This window comes from Pelodiscus sinensis, chromosome 11, assembly GCF_052426305.1.
Source record: "Pelodiscus sinensis isolate ZL-2025 chromosome 11, ASM5242630v1, whole genome shotgun sequence".
Classification (NCBI taxonomy): domain Eukaryota; kingdom Metazoa; phylum Chordata; order Testudines; family Trionychidae; genus Pelodiscus; species Pelodiscus sinensis.
Genome location: NC_143062.1, coordinates 25313218 through 25332580, shown reverse-complemented (window position 1 = coordinate 25332580; position 19363 = coordinate 25313218). Strand labels below are relative to the sequence as shown.

The following is a 19363-nucleotide window of genomic DNA, read 5'->3' as shown; positions in this document are numbered from 1 at the left end:
GACTGAAACGAGTTGAGAACCACTGCCTTAAGGATTGGATATCAAATGGTAAGTCATCTATCACAGTCGCAGCGGCATCAACTGGTACTAAACCAGTCAAATAATCTGCATCAGGGCCCATTGGGTTAAATAATTTTCGGGGTCCTCATTAGGCTTCTGGGTGGATGCTACAGCCTGTGCCATAAAATTACATCTGCCTATCTGTATCCCAAATGTCGCCATCAGAGTCAAGAGTCCAGCGCTGTGGTCAACTGCCTGTCTGTCCAGGGTGCCTCTGATCCCTGGGGCTGCACACACTCCCATTAGTTGGTAGACTTCCGGGATAGTCAGCCCTTGCCTTCCTGCGAGTAACACGACGTTCGTGCACCACCTGGAAAAGGTGTCTCGATTCAGGGTCCCCAAACTCTCAGCCATTGATTTTAAATTGGTGGCTGATACTGGTAATAGTAGTACTGCCCCCACTATCTACGGGGGTTGTTACCATGGTTCGTTGGATAGCCGCTATCGGGGCCATGGAGGCACACCCATCATGTACAATCTTGTGGACTATTCCATATATCTCCTTCCCAGGTTTCCTTGGGATCCCATATTCCTTCCTCCCAGTCCTGGGTTCCTCCGGATGGTGTCTGATCCCATTCTCCTGCTGTGACTGCTGCGAACTGACGGGTTGCAAAGCCTAGGTTCTGTTTAAGCTGTTTAATAATGGATTCTCAGCAGTTGTGATTTGCAGGGGCTCCACCTTGTTCAAGTGTTAGTTTCTTTATCACGCCTTGTAAGACTTGGTTTTCTTTCATGATTTTATCTTTTTCCTCTATCTGTTCTAGTAATCCTTTCTCCTTTTTTTTCCAGTTCCCTTACAGTATCTTTAAGCGCATCTAATTGGCCGTGAACCCCTGTAGTTGATACTTTCCAATTGTCTGCGTCTTGCTCACTTTCATTGAGCTTTTCACACAGGCCAGTGTTCGCTGCTCGGCAATTAGCCAGCCAGAGGAATGCCTCATTACAGGCTTCCCATAACAACCAGAGTGTAGCTGAATCCCTTTTTAGTACAGTTTAAGGTTTATAAATCAATAGGTATTTTGCCAGTTTGTCTTCCAAATCAGTTATGGTGTGGACATCAGCTATTGCTTGCTTTGTCCATGGACTGTGACCAAATTTTTTGCAAAACTTCTTTAAAAGGGATTACTTCTTGTACACACGGCAGTTTTTTCAGCTCTTCCTGAGCATTGTCCTTAGGGGACTCTTTTCACCTAAACATTTTGTATTCAGGGTCTTCTCATGTGCCTGTGTTAGCTCAGGGGTGTACAAATTCCTTCTCTCACTCCTCCTTGCTGAGTTTAACCGTCTCTGGGCCAGAGGGATTGACATTAAGCTTCCCCCTGTATTACTCGCCCCTGCTACGACCAAGGGTACATACACCAGTATGTGACTCAGGGTATTTCCTAGGCGGACAGTCCTCCCCTCGTCAAATGTAAATTCTTTCCAGGGTCAGAGCAAGAAATCCCAGGTTCTTCTCTTGTGCTCAGCCTTACTGTGACCGAGGGTGTCTGCACCTAATGTTACTCCAGTTTGGAGCAAGGATCACTAAGTCCTTCCCCTGTTGCTCACCCTTGCTACGACCAGGGATTTGGGATATTTCCCTAGGCACGCAGCCCCCCCCCCCATCAATTTTCCCCCAGTAATCCGGGGTGGAGAGAGGGATACTAAACCTCTCCTATTTCTTGCCCCTGTTACAACCGAGGGTGTATATACCAACAATGAATACAATAGTGATCACAATAAGTTCCTTGTTATTAGCCGGTATCTCCTGACCAGGGGGTGCACACCTTTTTAGCTATATTGTCAATAATTACAGCATACTTCTCCCCCTTCACATTCTCCACCAAAAAAATGTTATCTGCTTAAACAAAGCACACAAGATCTTTTATAGGGGGAAAGGCAGTACTCCGCATGTTTTGAGACTACAACAGTTGCATATGCTTTTCAGTCACTGACACACACACTCTCTCTCTCTCTCTCTCTCTCTCTCTGTCTGTCTGTCTGTCTGTCCCGCCAGATGATGTTATGATTACCAGTCCAGATTCTGTATCAGTCTAGTGGCCAGCTAGATTGAACACAGAGGGAGAGCAGGGCCTTTGTCGGTCGGTCAATCGATCTGATGCTCTTCTGGAGTTGGTGGCAAGACAAACCCAAAGTTCCATAGCAAAGCACCATGCTTTTATAATCCTTTTTTCCGTTGAAATCAATGGATTCCACTCTGTCAGCCTGTGACCAGAATGTTCTCTCTTTGGTGTCAGTGTTCCCAAAACATTTTCCAAAGCTCATCCTGTAATCAATCATCTTTCAAGGGTGCTGGCTCCGCTTTAAGGCCATTAATCTGCCAGTAGCCGATCGTCTTGTGAGTAGGGGTACACATCGATGGTTATAAATGGTTTGATGCCGGGCCGTCTCGTTTTCGCCCATGCTTACCCCTCCTCCTTTGGCCATCTGGTTCTGAGTAATAACTTTCGCACCTTTATCTAGAAATATACATGCCTCTTTCACACACAAACAATCTTTTACAAAGACTTCTCAAGGGAGGGCATAGCATCAATATCTACATTGGGCAAAGCAAAGAGGCATTGTAAATCAAACTATTAAGGCCTTAGCCTTCAACATTCTTCTAGTCTCATTAACACAGACACAATATCAAAAACTGTTTTTTTTACTTAGGCCCATTTACTAAACTTATTAAACTTTAGGATAACAAATAGACATTTCACTAAAAGGACTTAATTTAATGAAATATTAAGTGTGTATTAACATACACCTTATATTGCTATATTATGCTACATCATTAAACTACATTACTATTGTTTCTAAACCTAAAATACAAATATAACAAGAATAAAACTTTCAGTTCCAACACTGTAGCCAGGAGACAGGAGGCTTTTGGGTCATATCACTGGCCAGCAGCAAACTAGAGGTATTTGCTGCCTTTCTACACTGTGTGGGCAGGAAGGGACAAGCTGCTTCCAGCCATGTAGGAACGGAACTGCAAAGACATAGGTCAAATCATCCCTTCTCCCCGCCTTACTTCCCTGCATCTGTAAGCAGCTCCCATCCCTTCCCTTTCCATAGGGTGCCGAAAGGCTGCTGCTGGACACATTCTGGTGTGAACCCTGGCAGAAATCTGGGGAGGAGGGTATGTGACTCAGAGTGCTTGCTTCACTTCTGTCCAAGTGTTGCCTCAGGAAGATGTGGTGCCAGATACTAGGAAAGGATGGTCCATCCTAGGAGCCCAGCCAAACATGAGGGGTGGAGATCATGGGCAGAGAAGGTCGGGTCTGTTGTTCCCCCCCCCCCCATGTAAAAGAGGTGGGGAAGTATCACCTCTCTTTGTGTGAACTAAGGATATTAAGGACAAGTTGACTAGTTAGATGGAGGCAGCAGAGGAGGAGGTGGGGGAGAGGGTACTTCAGTGCTCTTGGACATTTCAAAGGAGGAATGTGGAAGTGCCTATCGACTAGTCAATAGAAATTCCATCAACTACTTGACTAGTAAATTACTCGTTAGTTAACATCCTTAGTGTGAACCATAAAAACAAGGTAAACAAAAATAATTGAACTATGCAATATTTCTTTTTAGCAGGTGCACAGTCAACTTGATGTTAATTTGAACATTTATTCTGCATAGTTCTGATTGATAGCCATTGAACTCAAATAATTTTACCATGTGTCCTATATTCAGTATAGGGAAATACGGTCACCCTAAGTGTATAGGCTGTTAAGTATGTAGACGGAGCTCACAGAGACTAAAACAAGTATATAAGTTCATATTTTCAAAGTTTTTGGTGTCCTTGACCTGCCTGAGCTGATTCAGACATTGTTTTCTAGGAGCATTTGCCTTCCTGTCAGTAGTTGTAGCCAGGTGCTTTAGAAAAAATTTGAATTGTGGAATTAAATAGCATAAATATTCAGAGAGTTTTGATGAATAACCAGAGTCCATGCTTTTCTAAACCTCTTTGTCCCAAGAAATCTCTTGTGCAAGTTTTCTCAGCTCAAAATTTCCAAGCTTTAACTGGTTTAAGGTTATTCCCCGAATATTTTTTTCTCCCAGGCCATGTCTACACTGGTGGCTCTTTGTGCAAGAACTTTTTGCGCACGGGTTCTTGTGCAAGGAGTCCTGCGCAAGAATACGTACACACTGCCATATGTGAGATGTGCTTTTGTGGAAGAGCGCCCATGGCAGTGTGGATGCGTGGTAGGGATTCTTGCGCAATAAAACTCTATAGCTAAAATAGCTTTCTTGCGCAAGAGAGCATCCACACTTGTGCTTCTTGCGCAAGAGCGACGCTCTTTTCTTACAAGTGGAAGCTGTCTTGGCAAGAGCTCTTGTGCAAGAGAGCTTACACTTGTAAGAAAAGAGCGTAGCTCTTGTGCAAGAAGCCGTCTCTTACCACGCCGTACTGTACATCTTCTTGCGCAGGAGCGGGTGGGCAGTATGGATGCATTGCGGATTATTGTGCAAGAATAGCTGTTCTTGTGCAAGAGGCCGCAAGTGTAGATATAGCCCTAATGTTTTGACTTCCTTTCCTAGATGAACTTGAAATACAAAGACCATGTAAAAACATAAACAAAAAGAAACTGAAATCACTGTGATTAAGACTATTAGAATTGAATGCAATTAATATTGTTAGTAATTTCTCTGCACAAATGTCTTAAATCTGTTTTAAATAGGTATATGTTAATAGAACATGAACCTTGTCTTTGATGTGTCTCCTGATTGTTTAGCAATTAAGAAATTATTTTGTCATATGTTGGAATAATAGGTTATTGCTGTGGTTGCTTCTTACAGGGTGTACAACAGAAACGTCCTGCAGAAGCTCAAAGTGTAATTCTTAGACGTTATTTCTTGGAACTGACACAAAGCTTCATCATTCCATTAGTAAGATGACATATGTAATATTAGTTGGCCAATACCTATGGTAGAAGTACGGTGTTTTTTTTAGTGTAAAAGCTGTTGTCATAATTTCTTTCAAATAACTAGAGATCAGAACTACTTTTGTGGCTTTATTTTTAAAACATATGGTTAGTCTTGCAGTTTTAAATTTTCTCAGTTGGAGTACAAAGATGATGGCAGTTTAGTAATCTAAGCGTCAGATTTGAAACATTTTAAAATCCCTGAAACCACAGGTTCAGATCCCAGCCATGTACGCTTGCTTGTGTATTTATAAAGGCAGATACTAGGAGGAAATTTTTCAGACAAAATCTTAGCAATAGAGATCCTGTCTGTTCTGAATGGACACTACTAATTTCATTGCTTTTTAAAAAAAAAACTTTTGAGTACTTCCACTAACTCTTCACCTATTCTTTGAATGAGTTTTCTTTCTCCACCTGTTGAATGTTGTCAACTGCTTAATTGCCTCCTTCCATCCCAGAGCTGATTGGATTTCAGTGAATATATTAGTTTATAAATCACTTTATGAAGAGAAGAGCTATATAAATGTATATTATAGTTTGTTATGATATCTGAGAAGACTAATCTAGGCAGCCTGTGTATAGATAGGTTAATGTTTAAACAAAGTGAATTCATATTATTGTGAATTAATTAAAAATATGGTGGCTCCAAGATCAGGAATTTTTTTCTTAAACTCTTTTTCTTGCTTCTCAGGAACGTTATGTGGCAAGCCTAATGCCCCTGCAAAAGACTATCTCTCCATGGAAGGTAAGGCAATAATCCTTGTATGAGCTGAAAATCTTTGTGACTAAAGAGAATTCATACTGTGAACTGCCAAAAATGTTGTTTCTTTTGTAGAGTCCACCACAGTTGAGACAATTCAGCCAGGAAGACTTCATGAAAACACTTGAGAAAGCAGGACCACAGCTCACCTCTGGATTAAAGGGAGACTGGATAGGACTTTACAGGTCACTTTTTAAAATAAGACACACAATCTGGATGTAAATACAGTGATGCAGAATGTGTCCTAACCTCCTGCAGACATTGTTGTGTCCTGACAGGTCTCCTGCTCTATCAATGATATGTGTGTTTGGCTGTGTGCATGTGTGCTCCTCTTTTGTGTTGTGTTGACTTTGCGCAAGTAGTCAACACAGCAGACTCTGAGAGAACTCCCAAAGAGCACAAAATCAGATAAAGATTGAAGGCACCCAGTCAGGTTTACCAAACCACTGTGCATATGTATTCCCTGACAATAGGACAGCTCAGTCATTTGGACAAAGATAGCTCCTCCAAGACACCACTTTATATACAGGGTACAAACAAATTACATTTCACTCCTGACATGTCAGGTTGCCACTCTTTGACGTTACCTAGACACCACTCATCAACCTGCATCTGGTGGTTTGATTAGAACAATTCTAGCCATCACGTCATTTTAGACCCTTTCCTGAACCTTGGTATGTCCCTATTATCTGTAGGGAGTGTGTGGGTACCAACATCCTTTTTAATGAAGGGTTGTTACCATCCTTCTGAAGTGGGTTCATATGAAATTGCAAAATATTATAAATGACTATATTCTAGATTTTAAAACATACTAGATAAATGGGAAGAAAAGCTTTTCATTGAGGAGCTCTAAATAGCTGAAAGTGGGATTTCATAGTTTCGTTCTGGTCCATCTTACATTCTGGAACATATTTTATACCCAGAATATCTTTTCCATCTATTTGGCTGCAATTGTAATACCTTCTCATATGGGAGGCTAGGATGTACAGCTTTCCTGATAGAATGGCCAGAAAAAGGTGCTGTATAAAGCATCTCTTTAATACCATCTCTTTTACATAAGTGTTTTGATACTACAGGGGGATCCAGTGGATAAGACTTTCAGAAAGCCTTTGACACAGTCCATCACCAAAAGCTCTTAAAGTAAGCAATCATAAGATAAGAGGGAAGCTCCTCTCGTGGATTGGTAATTGCTTAAAAGATAGGAAACAAAGGGTAGAAATAAATGGTCCTTTTCAGAATGAAAAGTAAATAGTGGTGTCCCCCAGGGGTGTGTCCTGGGACAAGAAGTCCTATTCAATATATTCATGAATGATCTGGAGAAAGGGGTTATCAGTGAGGTGGCAAAATTTGCACATGATACAAAACTACTCACAAAGGTTAAGTCCCAAACAGACTGTGAAGAACTTCAAAAGGATCTCACAAAACTGGGTGACTTGGCAACAAAATGGCATGTGAATTTCAATGTTGATAAATGCTAAGTGAGGCACATTGGAAAACTTAATACCAATTATACATATAAAATATGATCTATATTAGCTGTTACCACTCAGAGATTCTGGTGTCATTGTGGAGAGTTCTCTGAAAACATCCACTCAATGTGCAGTGGCAGTCAAAAAAGCAAACAGTGTTGGGAATTATTAAGAAAGGGACAGATAAGACAGAAAATATCATATTATCTTTACTAGAGGACTTACCTGGTGTTGCTGGAGTGGTGGGGATTGTGCACACCACCCGGGTGGCTTCTTCCCAGAAGCCCAACCAAAGGCTGTTTCCCAAGACCAGCCCAGAGCAGTAGGGGCTGCATGGCATGATGGGCGGACCTGGGAAGCAGGGACTGTGCTGCTGTCCAGTAGCTGCTTCCAGGGCTAAGACACTTGGCTTCTCTCCCCCTCCCCCAATTTGTGATCATTCATGAGTGTAACTGTCCCTGCTATCACACTCTCCCTTTCCATTTGATGTGAAACAGTCTTGTTACATGCACATCCCATTGCCCTCGAACAACTATACCCTGACCTTGGTTTAAGTTATGATAAGAGGAAGATGCATACCAAATGTGGTGGGGTCCTAGCTCCTACTGACTCATGGAAGGACGAACATGGACAGATGCACAAACTCTGTAAAATATATAGTAAATATAAATCCATGGTATGCCCAGATCTTGAATATTGCATGGAAAAAGTTCAGAAAAAGGCAAATTAGGGGTGTGGAATGGCTGCCACATGAAGAGAAAATAAGACTGGGTCTTTTCAACTTGAAAAGAGGACTTGGGGGGAGGAGATATGATAGAGGTCTACAAAATCATGACTGGTGTGGAGAAAGTAAATAAGGAAGTGTTTATTTGCTACTCATAACACAAGAACTAGGAGTCCCCAAATGAAATCAGTAGGCAGCATGTTTAAAATAAACAAAAGGAAGTATTTTTTTCACACAACTCAGTGAACCTGTGAAATGCTTTGCCAGAAAATGTTGTGAAGGCGGAGGCTGTAACAGGATTTAGAAAAGAACTAGATAAGTTGATGAAGGATAGGATCATCAATGGCTTTTAACCAGGATGGGCAGGGATAATGTCCCTAGCCTCGGTTTGCCAGAAACTGGGAATGTGTGACACGGGGTGGATCACTCTACGATTTTCTGCTCTGTTCATTCCCTCAGGGGCCCGTGGCATTGGCCACTGTCAGAAGACAAGATACTGGGGTAGTTGGACTTTTGATCTGACCCAGTATAACCAGTCTTATGTATAGTGATAAACTCTTTTAAAAGTGCTTCTGTCTTTCAAAATGCCATTGATAAGTTAATCTTCCTGGTTTATATTCTTGACATCAGAGTCTTTTTGGACTTCTTCCTTTTAGTATTTCCTTCCCATCCACGTTACTTTTTATCTTGACTCTAAGGTTCTTCACAACTTAACCTCAACTTCTCTATCTGACCTAGTATCACACTGTGCTGTTGAGCCCTGTATTCACTCTGCCAAAATTGGTCATTTTTATTACCCATCAGACGTTTTCCTAAAGCATCTTTGCTTTTTATCCCATAACAACCCTTATATTTAAAAAAAAATCCCTAAAATAGTCTTTACAACTAGTATTTTATCTTTTTTGAGATCCTTCCTTACCACTCACCTCAGCTGTGATGCATCCAAAACACTACTTGCTCATCATGGATAGACAGATGAGCCATGGCAGTTGCTCCTCCCCTTTGTTTTTCCTGCTCTCATACATTTGGCCTTGGCCAGTCCTCACTGTAACTTTACCCTTATTTTTAAAATAAAGGAATTAACCAATATGGGTTAATCCTTCTCCATATTTATTTGCTTGTATGTTATATACAAGTGGCATCTACTGCCACTCTTCTGGGGTTTTTTGTCTTTTGGATGGTAAGTCCTCCAGGATAGAATTTGCTTCTAACAAACGTTTGTACAGCATCTGGCATAAATTTACCAATAATCAGGGCAGACATGCAGGAAGGGCATGAGGGGACATGTATTCCAAACACCAGGAGTAGGAGGGGGCAGAGTTTCAGGGTGTCCAGGAGAACTAGTGGCAAGGCCTGGTGCTGGCAGCAGGAGTCCAACTTTGCCCCCCCCCCCTGCATTCACTGGCAGCAGTGGGGCAAGGGGAGCAATGCAGCCTCAGCTCTCTCTCTTCTCCTGGCCATTGTGTCGCTTGGGGTTGAGCTGGGACAGCCCCTGTGCTCAGTAGCAGGCAGCGAAGCAGAGTGAGCTGAGGCCACGTTATTCCACTTTCCCTGCTGATGAGTGTGGGAGTGCTAGAAACCCTGCTGCCAGCACCAGCCCCCACACCACTAATCACCTGGGCTGAAGAGGAAGAAGGGGGAGCAGATCAAGGGGAGGGGAGAAAGTGTAGCAGGGGTGGGAACGGAGCAGAGCAGAGAGGGCAAGGGGAAAGGGTGGAGAAATGGTAGGAAGGGGGCAGAACAAGGGCAGGCAGAGGTGGGGTCTGGGGCAGAGGGTGGGGGGCCCAGCCTTTCCCTGGGGTGGAGGCATGTCACATGCTCAGTGCCCCTCTTCCCCAGTCCCTCCTCACCAGTTGCCCCTGCCAATAAGCTATATAAACAGGAATAGTTGGCTCTATGGTACTCTTATGATTACCCATGTGGGAAGTAAGAATCCAAGATCAAAGAAGCTATATTAACCCCTAAACTTAATGAAGAACTAACAAGTGCAGTTATTACCATGAAACCCTTTAGTTTTCAGTCTTTCCTTTCATCAGAATGGAAAAGGTTATCAAAGCTTACTGGCAGGGGATATCAGATAGTTTTGGATAATCAATATTTCAAATAAAACGACAAGACGTTTAAATAGAAGCATCTTTGTGCCTGAAGATTTCATAAAGACTTTCTAGCATAAGAGTAGTTCGGGATTTTTTTGAAAGTACACAGAAACCTATTTCAGATTAGTGACCTTTTTAAAATAGTGTTCCACTACATATCTTTCCTTCAGAAACAGAATCAGTAATTTTTCTGAAAGATGAAAACCTCCTGAATGATTTATATACTCCTCCTCCGCAGAACAAAACTACTATACAATCTTGTGAAGTTGTGTAAGAAACTTTGATGGTGGGGGAGAATGAAAGAACTGGATTAAGAATGTAATTAAAATATAAATTTGCTTGCACTCTTTTATTAAAGACACTTCTTGAAATCTCCAAATTTCAATGGCTGGTTCAGGACCAGGTGGAAGGAAATGACACAGAAGTTGGAGGCCCTTCATTTAGAAGCGCTCTGTAATGAGGTAAGATGTATTTTTGTTTGCTTTTAGTGATTTATAAAATTATTTATTTTTTACATCCAAACTTTGTTCCATGTTTCAGAAGTGTTCTCATCCTCACCACCTGCCAACCATAGCTATTAAAAAGATTGAGAGACTTGTCAGGTCCAATTTGGCAAAGCCTTTTATTTCAATTAAAAATATAAAAATAAAAAAATTGCCATTTTGAAACACTTAAAAAAAAACCTCAGCAACATTTGAAACGGAAAGTACGCTAATGCGGGAGAGCTGGAAAATGCAATTGATCGGTCTGTCTGTGCATAAGTAGTGAGAAGTAGTATATTTCAGTAATGTTCTAAATATCCTAGATGTTTCTCAAATGTAAACTAATGGCATTGTTGAAAGTATTGCGTGTTTGTATATGAAAATATTTCAGCCCTGTGAATTTTTATTTTGAAAGGACCTCCTTTTCTGGAGTAAGAAACATACTGAAGTAGAAACAGTGGATCTTGTCTTAAAGCTAAAGAATAAATTGGTATGTAACTATAATAAGTACAGGTGAAAATTTTTACTTCATATTGCAAATTGAGTGAATGTGTTTGTGTGTTTTACAGCCACTTCAAATTAAACTGAGTTTCCTCCCAAGATTTTGGTAGTTCAGAAAATTGATGGTGATTATCCAAGTCACTAATTCAGAAGTGGATGGTTGAGTTCAGAAGGCTGGCGGCTGAACAGCACTCAGTCTGTGCCTAGCAATATCTCAAAACTCACTTTAACAGGACCCCGCATGTTGAATAGTAATAGAGAGGTAGCCGTGTTAGTCTGATCTTGCTAAAACAAAAGGGAAAAACTATGTAGCACTTTAAAGATTAACAAGATGGTTTAATAGGTGATGAGCTTTCGTGGCTCTGGCTAATTCTTTATTGGAAAATCACCTGATCTCACATGTGGCTCATTCAGTAATTAGGGCTGGCTAGCCGCAGGCCCTGCAGCCCTTAACGAAAAAGAACCCAGTTACGTTTGCAAATGTTGGCAATCTAAGTAGAGTTTTAATTTTTTTTTGGGGGGGGGGGGGCTAGTATTCTGTGCCCAGTAAAGCCAGTGGGTGTTTTCCATTAACTCTTATAGGAATGAGTCAGAGTCCTAAATGAACCCGGAAATCAAACTTACTTGTTTCCTGGAACTCCATTAAAATATGCTGGTGGTATGACGGGAAGCTTGCATTCCCACTGTCCACATACCTGTTCATTAGATAGATGAGGGACTTCAGATTCATTAGTCTGATCTCTTTTATGAACATGAAATTCACTTGCAGTTTCTTTAATTGCAAAATTTTGTTTAATTGTGCCTCCTCTAGTTACAAGCTGACAGAGAACATCTACCTGTGAAACCTGACACTGTGGAACAGCTACAAATGCATATCAATAAAATTATTCTAGCACTCCCAGATGATTTACAGGATATTCTGTTCAAAACTGGTACAACATGATTTCTACTAGGATCTTTAATGCAATGCACACAACACATTTCAAAGCTTCGTGGAAGAGACTGTCAGAGATTAATGGAATGGAGCTGTGAATGGTATATTAACACTTGCAATGGACAGTAATAATAATGGAAAAAAGAATTTTTAGCTTTTTTTTAGTAGAAACCTACTGGAGTTCCACTTAAATATTGATGGCACTAAAGGAATTTGTGTTTAATTATGTGTTAAACCAAGTGCTCTTATGGAAAACCTGTGGGCATATGAAATTATAAACATGCAGGATCACAATGCAGTGCTGGCATTGCAGAATGTTTTTTTTTTAAATTGGTGCTGCTGTGCTCATTGATGTTAACTCAGGGGGAAGCAACATTTACATTGGCTCTGTAAAGAGCCTGTCCCATTTTAGATATATGTAAATGCTTTTAATGCCTTTTTTTCTTTAGATGTTTTTCATCTTATGTTAAAAAACCAACTGCCATATTATTGTGACTTGGACGAAGTACCTAACACTTGAGGAATTTTATTGGAAAATTATTGCTTACAAGTTAGAACTGATATTAGCAGAGACAAGTGAAAGCATTAAATAGGCTCTTAATCTTTTGTTTTAACTTTTTTTTTTTTCAATGATGATATTACATCTGCCTCTGGACAGAAAAGAAGTCACCTGTTTAAATATATCCTAAGAAAAAGCAACGGATATATTTTCCTTTAACTTTATCCATTTAAGGTCAGATAATGTGTGCTTGTCCTCACAGGCCTTAATTAATGCTAACTTCAGATTAACTGTTTTTATCATGGAACAATTTAAAAGATTTTAAAGATGAACTGATGAAATTCAGGATTTAAAACTATTTAATGGAAACAACTATATAGTCTTCCATTGCATAAGATACATAGTGTTGCTTATTAAATATACCGAGTTTAATGTTACTGTTGCTCATCATGTAATAGATCTCAGTAGTGTTAGTTGGCATACAATCCACTGTTCAGGATCTTTGAATTAACCTTATGGTATGCTTCTCATTCATTCCAGAAAATGATTGTTACGAAGTTTTTAGGAGGAGGAAATAGGGTAGGAAGGGGGATACCATATTACTGTGATCTGAAAGAGTCTTATGGATTGTTGAGACTCTGTCAAGAAAAGCTGGTAGTGAAGCTACTTAAAATACAGGCAGAGAGTAAACATGCATAAATAACCACTTTTCATTCTGTATTAAGCAACAAGCATTTCTTGCCGCTAGATCACCTTAAACCAAGAAAACTTAACAAGTGCACATTTGCTCTGCATGCAAAATATGACTTTGAGGATCCATTCTAAGCAGGATAAGATGAAGCCATCATGTACAAATAAATACAGTACATACTTTACTCGTAGATGACAAATGGCTCTCAGTTATCAAAAGATTCTGCTTTACATGCTTTGGGTACAATACATTGTCTAACATTGCAGAGCTGCTATGGACAAAATGCCTTTGATAAATATTTCATACCATATTTCTAGAAATGACTTATTTAGGTATAAACTGTCACATTATTTTTAAGAAAATCTATATTTTAATACTCTTACAGTTTATATAAAATTATTTGAATCAGAAGTTAAACAAATTATATCAAGACACTGTCATTTAAATTATACAATTGTGGCATTAATTAATATCTAACCTGCAATTCGTTTTGCACAGTTGGCAACTAGCATTTCTAATCCTGAAACCGTAAAGTGGCCATTACTCTGGTAAACTATCTTTAAATATTTAACTGAAGCACTGTATGATATCTTTGAACTGTGTAATTTGGCACCAATTATGTCCGCCTATTACCACTTGATTGAAAATATGTATTTTTTGTAAAAGGAAATAAACTTCAGTGTTTTGGAATGTTTACTTCAGTTACTTGCTCAGCAAATTATATTTTCAAATTATTTCCTATATTGAGAAGTTGTTGAAGTTGTTTAGCAGTGTACAAACACTGTTCTTTATTTGCCCTCTGCCTCATCATTTGCCTTACTGGAGTAGCAGGGAAGACCGCCCCTACGCACTGCGGAGCAACCACCATGAGCCTCTAAGGAGGATGAGTGTGTGAAAGATGGGGAGAAGATTTCAAGGGGCTGGGGAGTAGTTGAGAGAGAAAGGGAGAAAACTCTGGACAAGGGAATCAGAGAGGAAGGAACAGGATGCAATATAAAGTCACTTCTCTGATTGCTAGAGAATCAACGCTCTGGCAATTGATCCTCCAGTGTTCCATTTAATCGGTCTACTGAAGACCCTCTAAATCCAACGCTGAGGGCATCCCTGTCAGTGCTGGTACTCATTGTCATGAAAAGTAAGGGAAGTTGATGGGAGCCTTTTCCTGTTGACCTCCTGTGGTGGGGCCTCTCCAGAAAATTGGTGCAAGTTATGTAGACTCCAGCATTGCAATTCATGTAATTGGAGTTGTGCATCTTGCATCAATTTTTTTTCTCCACCAGTATAGACCTGGCCTAAGCAAATAAGCAGTGCAATAACAGTGGGGGAGAGGGAGAGATGTTTTGAAGAGACGGAAAAGGGAAGAAGTCCAAGGAGAAGAGGAAAAAGGAGCAATAAAGAAGGGTAACGACCTTACAGAGAAAAGGTGAGATGATGTCATATGGTTCTGCATACTTTTCACTCTCAGAAAGTGTCTAGTGGAAATGAGGCAACAATCTGCTTGGGTCTTCTGCAAACTAACAGATGTATCTGTGACAGATATGGAACTATCCTGTGACAATTTATGAATTGGTTCCTGGGATGGTTATGATATGAACATACTGCTTTTAGTGTAATAAGGAACTGTCTGGAAAAACAAACAGGAAAGAAAGAATTGTCCAATGTAGCCATCTCTCACCATACAGGTAAAAGTTAAGGGACAATAAAAGAACTATTAGTTTGATGATTTTTCCCTCCATCTCCAGTCAACCTATAACAATGATTTTGACAAGACAGGAAAAGGCCCACAAATACAAAAGAACTCTGGGAAGTTAAAAGGTGGCACCCTTGAAAGAGCGGCAGTTAAAAGGAATCAGACAGATACAAAATCCTCACTGGAGGTGAACCAATAAGTTACACATGTAATTATCATCAGGAGATGGTAAGATGTACATACACAATGTTTGTCTTAAAATCCTTTTTGTCTAAAAGTTTTGTTCCTACTGCTCACAAAGCATTTTGATGTTTTAACACTGTATGCCACTAGTCACAAACTCCTGAACTCAATTGGGCCTCTAGGATAATAACATTTGATCCACACAAAAAATCAACAAATGGTCGGGTAGCACTTTATAGACTAACAAAACACGTAGATGGCTTCATGAGCACAGCCCACTTCTTCAGATGACTGGAGTTATGAGTAGGGGATATGAAAACTTGAAATAAATAGGAGAGGGCAAGGAGAGGGGAGAGAAAAAGAAAAGAAAAAAGGAAGGGGTGTGTGAGACAGGGCATCATTAAGTATCTGGAGAATGGGTACTTACACCTAAGTAGATCAAAGTAAATAGATAGATGCTAAGACAGGAAGGATACCACTCACAAAGCTGTTAGCGCCTTCAGTGAATACTGTAGCCCAGGTGTCTGTCTGAATTGGAGAGTTACAAAATCCCACTTTGTGATAGGTAAAGGTATAAGGCTTGATGATGCCTGTAGGGGTGTATTGGGACCAGAAAGAAGACAGAGCTAGCTCTCACCCTGCCAGCAGCTACGGTCTGATCAGAAAATAATGGACAAAGGAAGGTGTAAGTGTAACAGTTCTCTATGATTCTGCTGTGCAACCAAATCTCTGTACCTACAGTGAGATCCTGACCATTGATATTTTGTCTAACTCAGTTAAGTATTGTTTGATTGTTGCACTCAAAACTTTAATACAGCAATATACAGAAAAGGAAACACCAAATATGAGACTGGAGAAGTGAGGTGGCTTACTTGAGTTCACTTATGACTAACTCCCTAAAACTTACCTCTTACATACTGCTCCAAACAAAGAAAAATCCTTTATTATGCTGATCTTACTTTGAATTAATAAGCCAGTAATATTTGTAACAAATGTATCACTACTGTAATCCGCAGGCAAGGGCGGATGAGAGTTTTGCGGGGCCCTACTTTGGAGAAAAATTTTTAAAAAGGCGTGTGTCCCTGCCCCCCCCCCCCCCACTCCTCCATTAGTTCCCTCTGATTATGTGAGCTACCCTTCCTCATTCCTTCTTCTAACACCTCCCTCTACACACCTGCCCTGCATCTCTCCTCTGGTGCTGGTCCTTTCCCTGCTCATGTCTGCCCTTCTGCTTCACCCCCAGAATCCCCTGGCACCTGAACCTTCCCTTATCCTCCTGGTGCCTCCCCCTTCCCTCACTGCCCCTGTGCCCTTTTCCCTCTTTTTCCCTGATGCCCACCCCCTCACTACCTTCTGCTCCCATTCCCCTCATGCCCCTGTGCCCTCACACATGCCTTGCTCCATCCCCACCTTCCTCCTGTCAAGTCTTCTCCCAGCACCACCTCCTCCCTCCTTTAGCCCCCAATGCCCTTACCCTCTCCTATCCCAGCATCACCCTGTCCCCTCTCCCACTGACACCTCCTCTCCTGCCCTTTTCCTCATTGTCTCCACTTGGCCCCCTGGTATTTGTCTCTTCTCCATGCTGTCCCTCGGTGCCTTCCCCTTTCTTCTCCTGACCTGCCCTCCTCTCCTCAGCACAAGCCATCCTCCTTCTGCCTTCCAGTTTGCAGGGCGACTGTGACCCCGGCCCAGGCTCCAAACCACGTGCCGAACCGAGCGGTGCAACGCTGGGCTGCGCGGTTTTAAAGTCCTGGGCCGTGACATCATGCCACGCCTGGGTGTCTTCCCCTCTCAGCTGTTGCGTGGCATTTCACCACGCTGTGCATGCACTCCCTCTACCCCACATGACCCATACGGGCCGCCACCAGGGAATTTAAAGTGCGGGGTTGCGGCACCCTGTCACAATCCCCCTTCTTCTCCAGCAGCCGCCAGCTCCCCTTCGGCGGACAGCCCACCGGGAAATTCCCAGTATCCCGCCAGGCCAGTCTGCCCCAGGCGCTAGTGCGGGGCCTATTGAAACGTGGGGCCCAGGGCAGCCACCCCGCTCACCCTGCCCTATATCCACCGCTGACAGCAGGGCTAGAGCAGCTTCCAACTGCTAGTTCTGCATTACTGCTGGCATGTCCCTGTGGCCTGGGGAAGATGTGTGCAGAGTGGTCCTGTCCCTTGGCTGGTTCAGCATAGAAGTTGTCCCAACTGTCCTATGAACAGGATGGTCCCCCATAATCAGATTAGCCCATGGGGACCCTGGGTGGGCTGGGACTGCTGTAGTGAGTGCCAGGGGAGCCTGACCCCTGCTGCCATCCCATGCCAGGCCACCAGTAATCCCAGCAAGAGAAGGGGCTTGAGAGAAGAAATGGGGTGAGAGGGCAGAGCAGGAGTGGGAAGAGGTGGGATTAGAGCAGCGCAGGGGCTGGACTTGGGGAAAGTGTATGGACATTCTCCCTTCCCCCACAGGACGCAGGGACTCTCATGCCACCAGCCATGCACAGGCTGGATTGAGGAACTTGCTCAGGCTACAGACAGTCTCTAGAAGCTGTGAGTTTGAGATCCCTACCATACAAACTTACTTTTTAAATGTTCAAAAGCATTTAAACCGAGGGGTAACTGAGTTAGTCTGAACAGGATAAACTTAAAAAACAACAAATGGTCTGGTAGTACTTTAAAGATTAACAAAACATGTAGATGGTATCATGAGCTTTCATGGGCGCAGCCCACTTCTTCAGATGACCAGAGTGTTGGATGTCTAGAACCAAAATTAAATAGGGAAGAAGTGGAGGGGAGGGGAAGGGGATGAAAAGAGGCAGTGGGTAAATAAATATCAAAGGGAATCCCTCACTCTCAGAGGCTTTGGAGGAAAGACCTAGGAAGTTCTTGTTGCACATCCTAGGGTCAGGATGGGTTCACAGGTCTTCCGGGCTCTTCGATCCCTGCAGTGCTGCCTCTGGGATGAAGTGCTGAGCTGAGAACAAAATGGCATCGACCGCATGGCCTCTTTATACCTCCTTCCTGGCCTCTTCTTGTATGCAGCAAGTCACCTGGTCAGAGGCCAATCTCTATGTTCCCTGCTGGCTGCTCTCAGGTGACAAACCCCATTCTTTGGGTGTGTCCATAGCCCATTGGGAGCCATTGTTCCACAGAGCTTTGCTACTCAGCCTGTCCGTAGCAATGCTTAACCACATTCAGAGAAATATTCAGCTTCCACACATTACAGATTCCTACCTACACACACAGACATTATATACTCACATACATAGCGTACATAAGATCAACAAACGATAAGCTCCCATTCAATACCGCACATGGCTCCCTTTTATACCAATTTCTGGGCCCAACACCCCCACCTAGGGGTGCAGCAGCGATCTGGCTGCTTCCCTCCAATTCAGTAATGTGACACGGGGAAAGAATCAACGGACACAAATCAGATATCTGTAAAGGGAGCATACAGAAACCTGTTGGTGAACACTTTAATCTGCCTGGTCACCCATTAAGAGATCTTCAAGTTGCTGTTTTTGTTACAGACCAATTCCACAAGCCAAACACACAGGGAAGGATTAGAACTACAATTAATTCACAAGTTTCATTCTCAAGCCAATGGTTTAAATTGAGATACAGGATGGCTGGGACATTTTCAACCAAACAAACAATGAAGGTGCCAATGGCTCTTTGTGTAGATTCTGGTGTTAATACTCTTCCTCTCTAAATGCTAACTAATGGTCCTTATCTGCTTCTTTTAACTATCCAGTCTTTAGGTGCTTATAGACAGGGCCGACTTATCCATTAGGCACAGTGCCTAGGGCCCACGATACTTTTAGGGGCCCACGAAAATGTTTTAATTTCTTTTAAAATCAGAAGGAAAAAAAATGATTTTAGGGTCGAAGAAAATGTTTTAATTTTTTTCTCACATCAGAAAAAAATGAAACTTTTAGGGCCCATAAAAATCTATTAAATTTTGCCTAAAACAGAAAAAAAAATGTTGAAGTATTTAAAGTTATATCAAAAATAATTTTTAATATTTTTTTTTATGGAGGAAGGGGATCATGAAGGCAAAAGTGCCTAGGGCCCATGAAAGTCATCATGCGGCCTTGTTTATAGACTATCAGTTTTACTTGTTACATACCAGCTCAGTTTTCTCTTTGATATTTATATACCCACTGCCTCTTTTTGTCCCCACCCTCTCCCATTTTTTTACTTCACCCCTTCCCTTCTCTCCTATTTAATTTTGGTTCTGGACATCCAACACTCCTGTCATCTGAAGAAGTGGGCTGTGCCCACAAAAGCTCCTGAATGGTGACAGGAGGCACAAAGTTAATACAAGAGCATCTTTGTACCACTCTTTTATCCTGCTGGAGCAGAGGTATGTTGGATCTAAA

At 41.9% G+C, this 19363-nt stretch overlaps 1 protein-coding gene across 1 annotated transcript in view; it reads left to right on the top strand.

Annotated features, from left to right (window-relative positions):
• Window positions 1-13818, top strand: part of DENND6A (DENN domain containing 6A) — a 55055-nt gene extending 41237 nt beyond the window's left edge. Inside the window, exons 15-20 of the mRNA XM_006130928.5 lie at window positions 4837-4926; window positions 5653-5706; window positions 5797-5906; window positions 10369-10471; window positions 10908-10982; window positions 11805-13818. Of these exons, the coding sequence (XP_006130990.2) occupies window positions 4837-4926; window positions 5653-5706; window positions 5797-5906; window positions 10369-10471; window positions 10908-10982; window positions 11805-11936 (564 nt within the window). The 3' untranslated portion in view covers window positions 11937-13818. The remainder of the gene's footprint in view (window positions 1-4836; window positions 4927-5652; window positions 5707-5796; window positions 5907-10368; window positions 10472-10907; window positions 10983-11804) is intronic.
• The last annotated feature ends 5545 nt before the right edge of the window (window positions 13819-19363 follow it).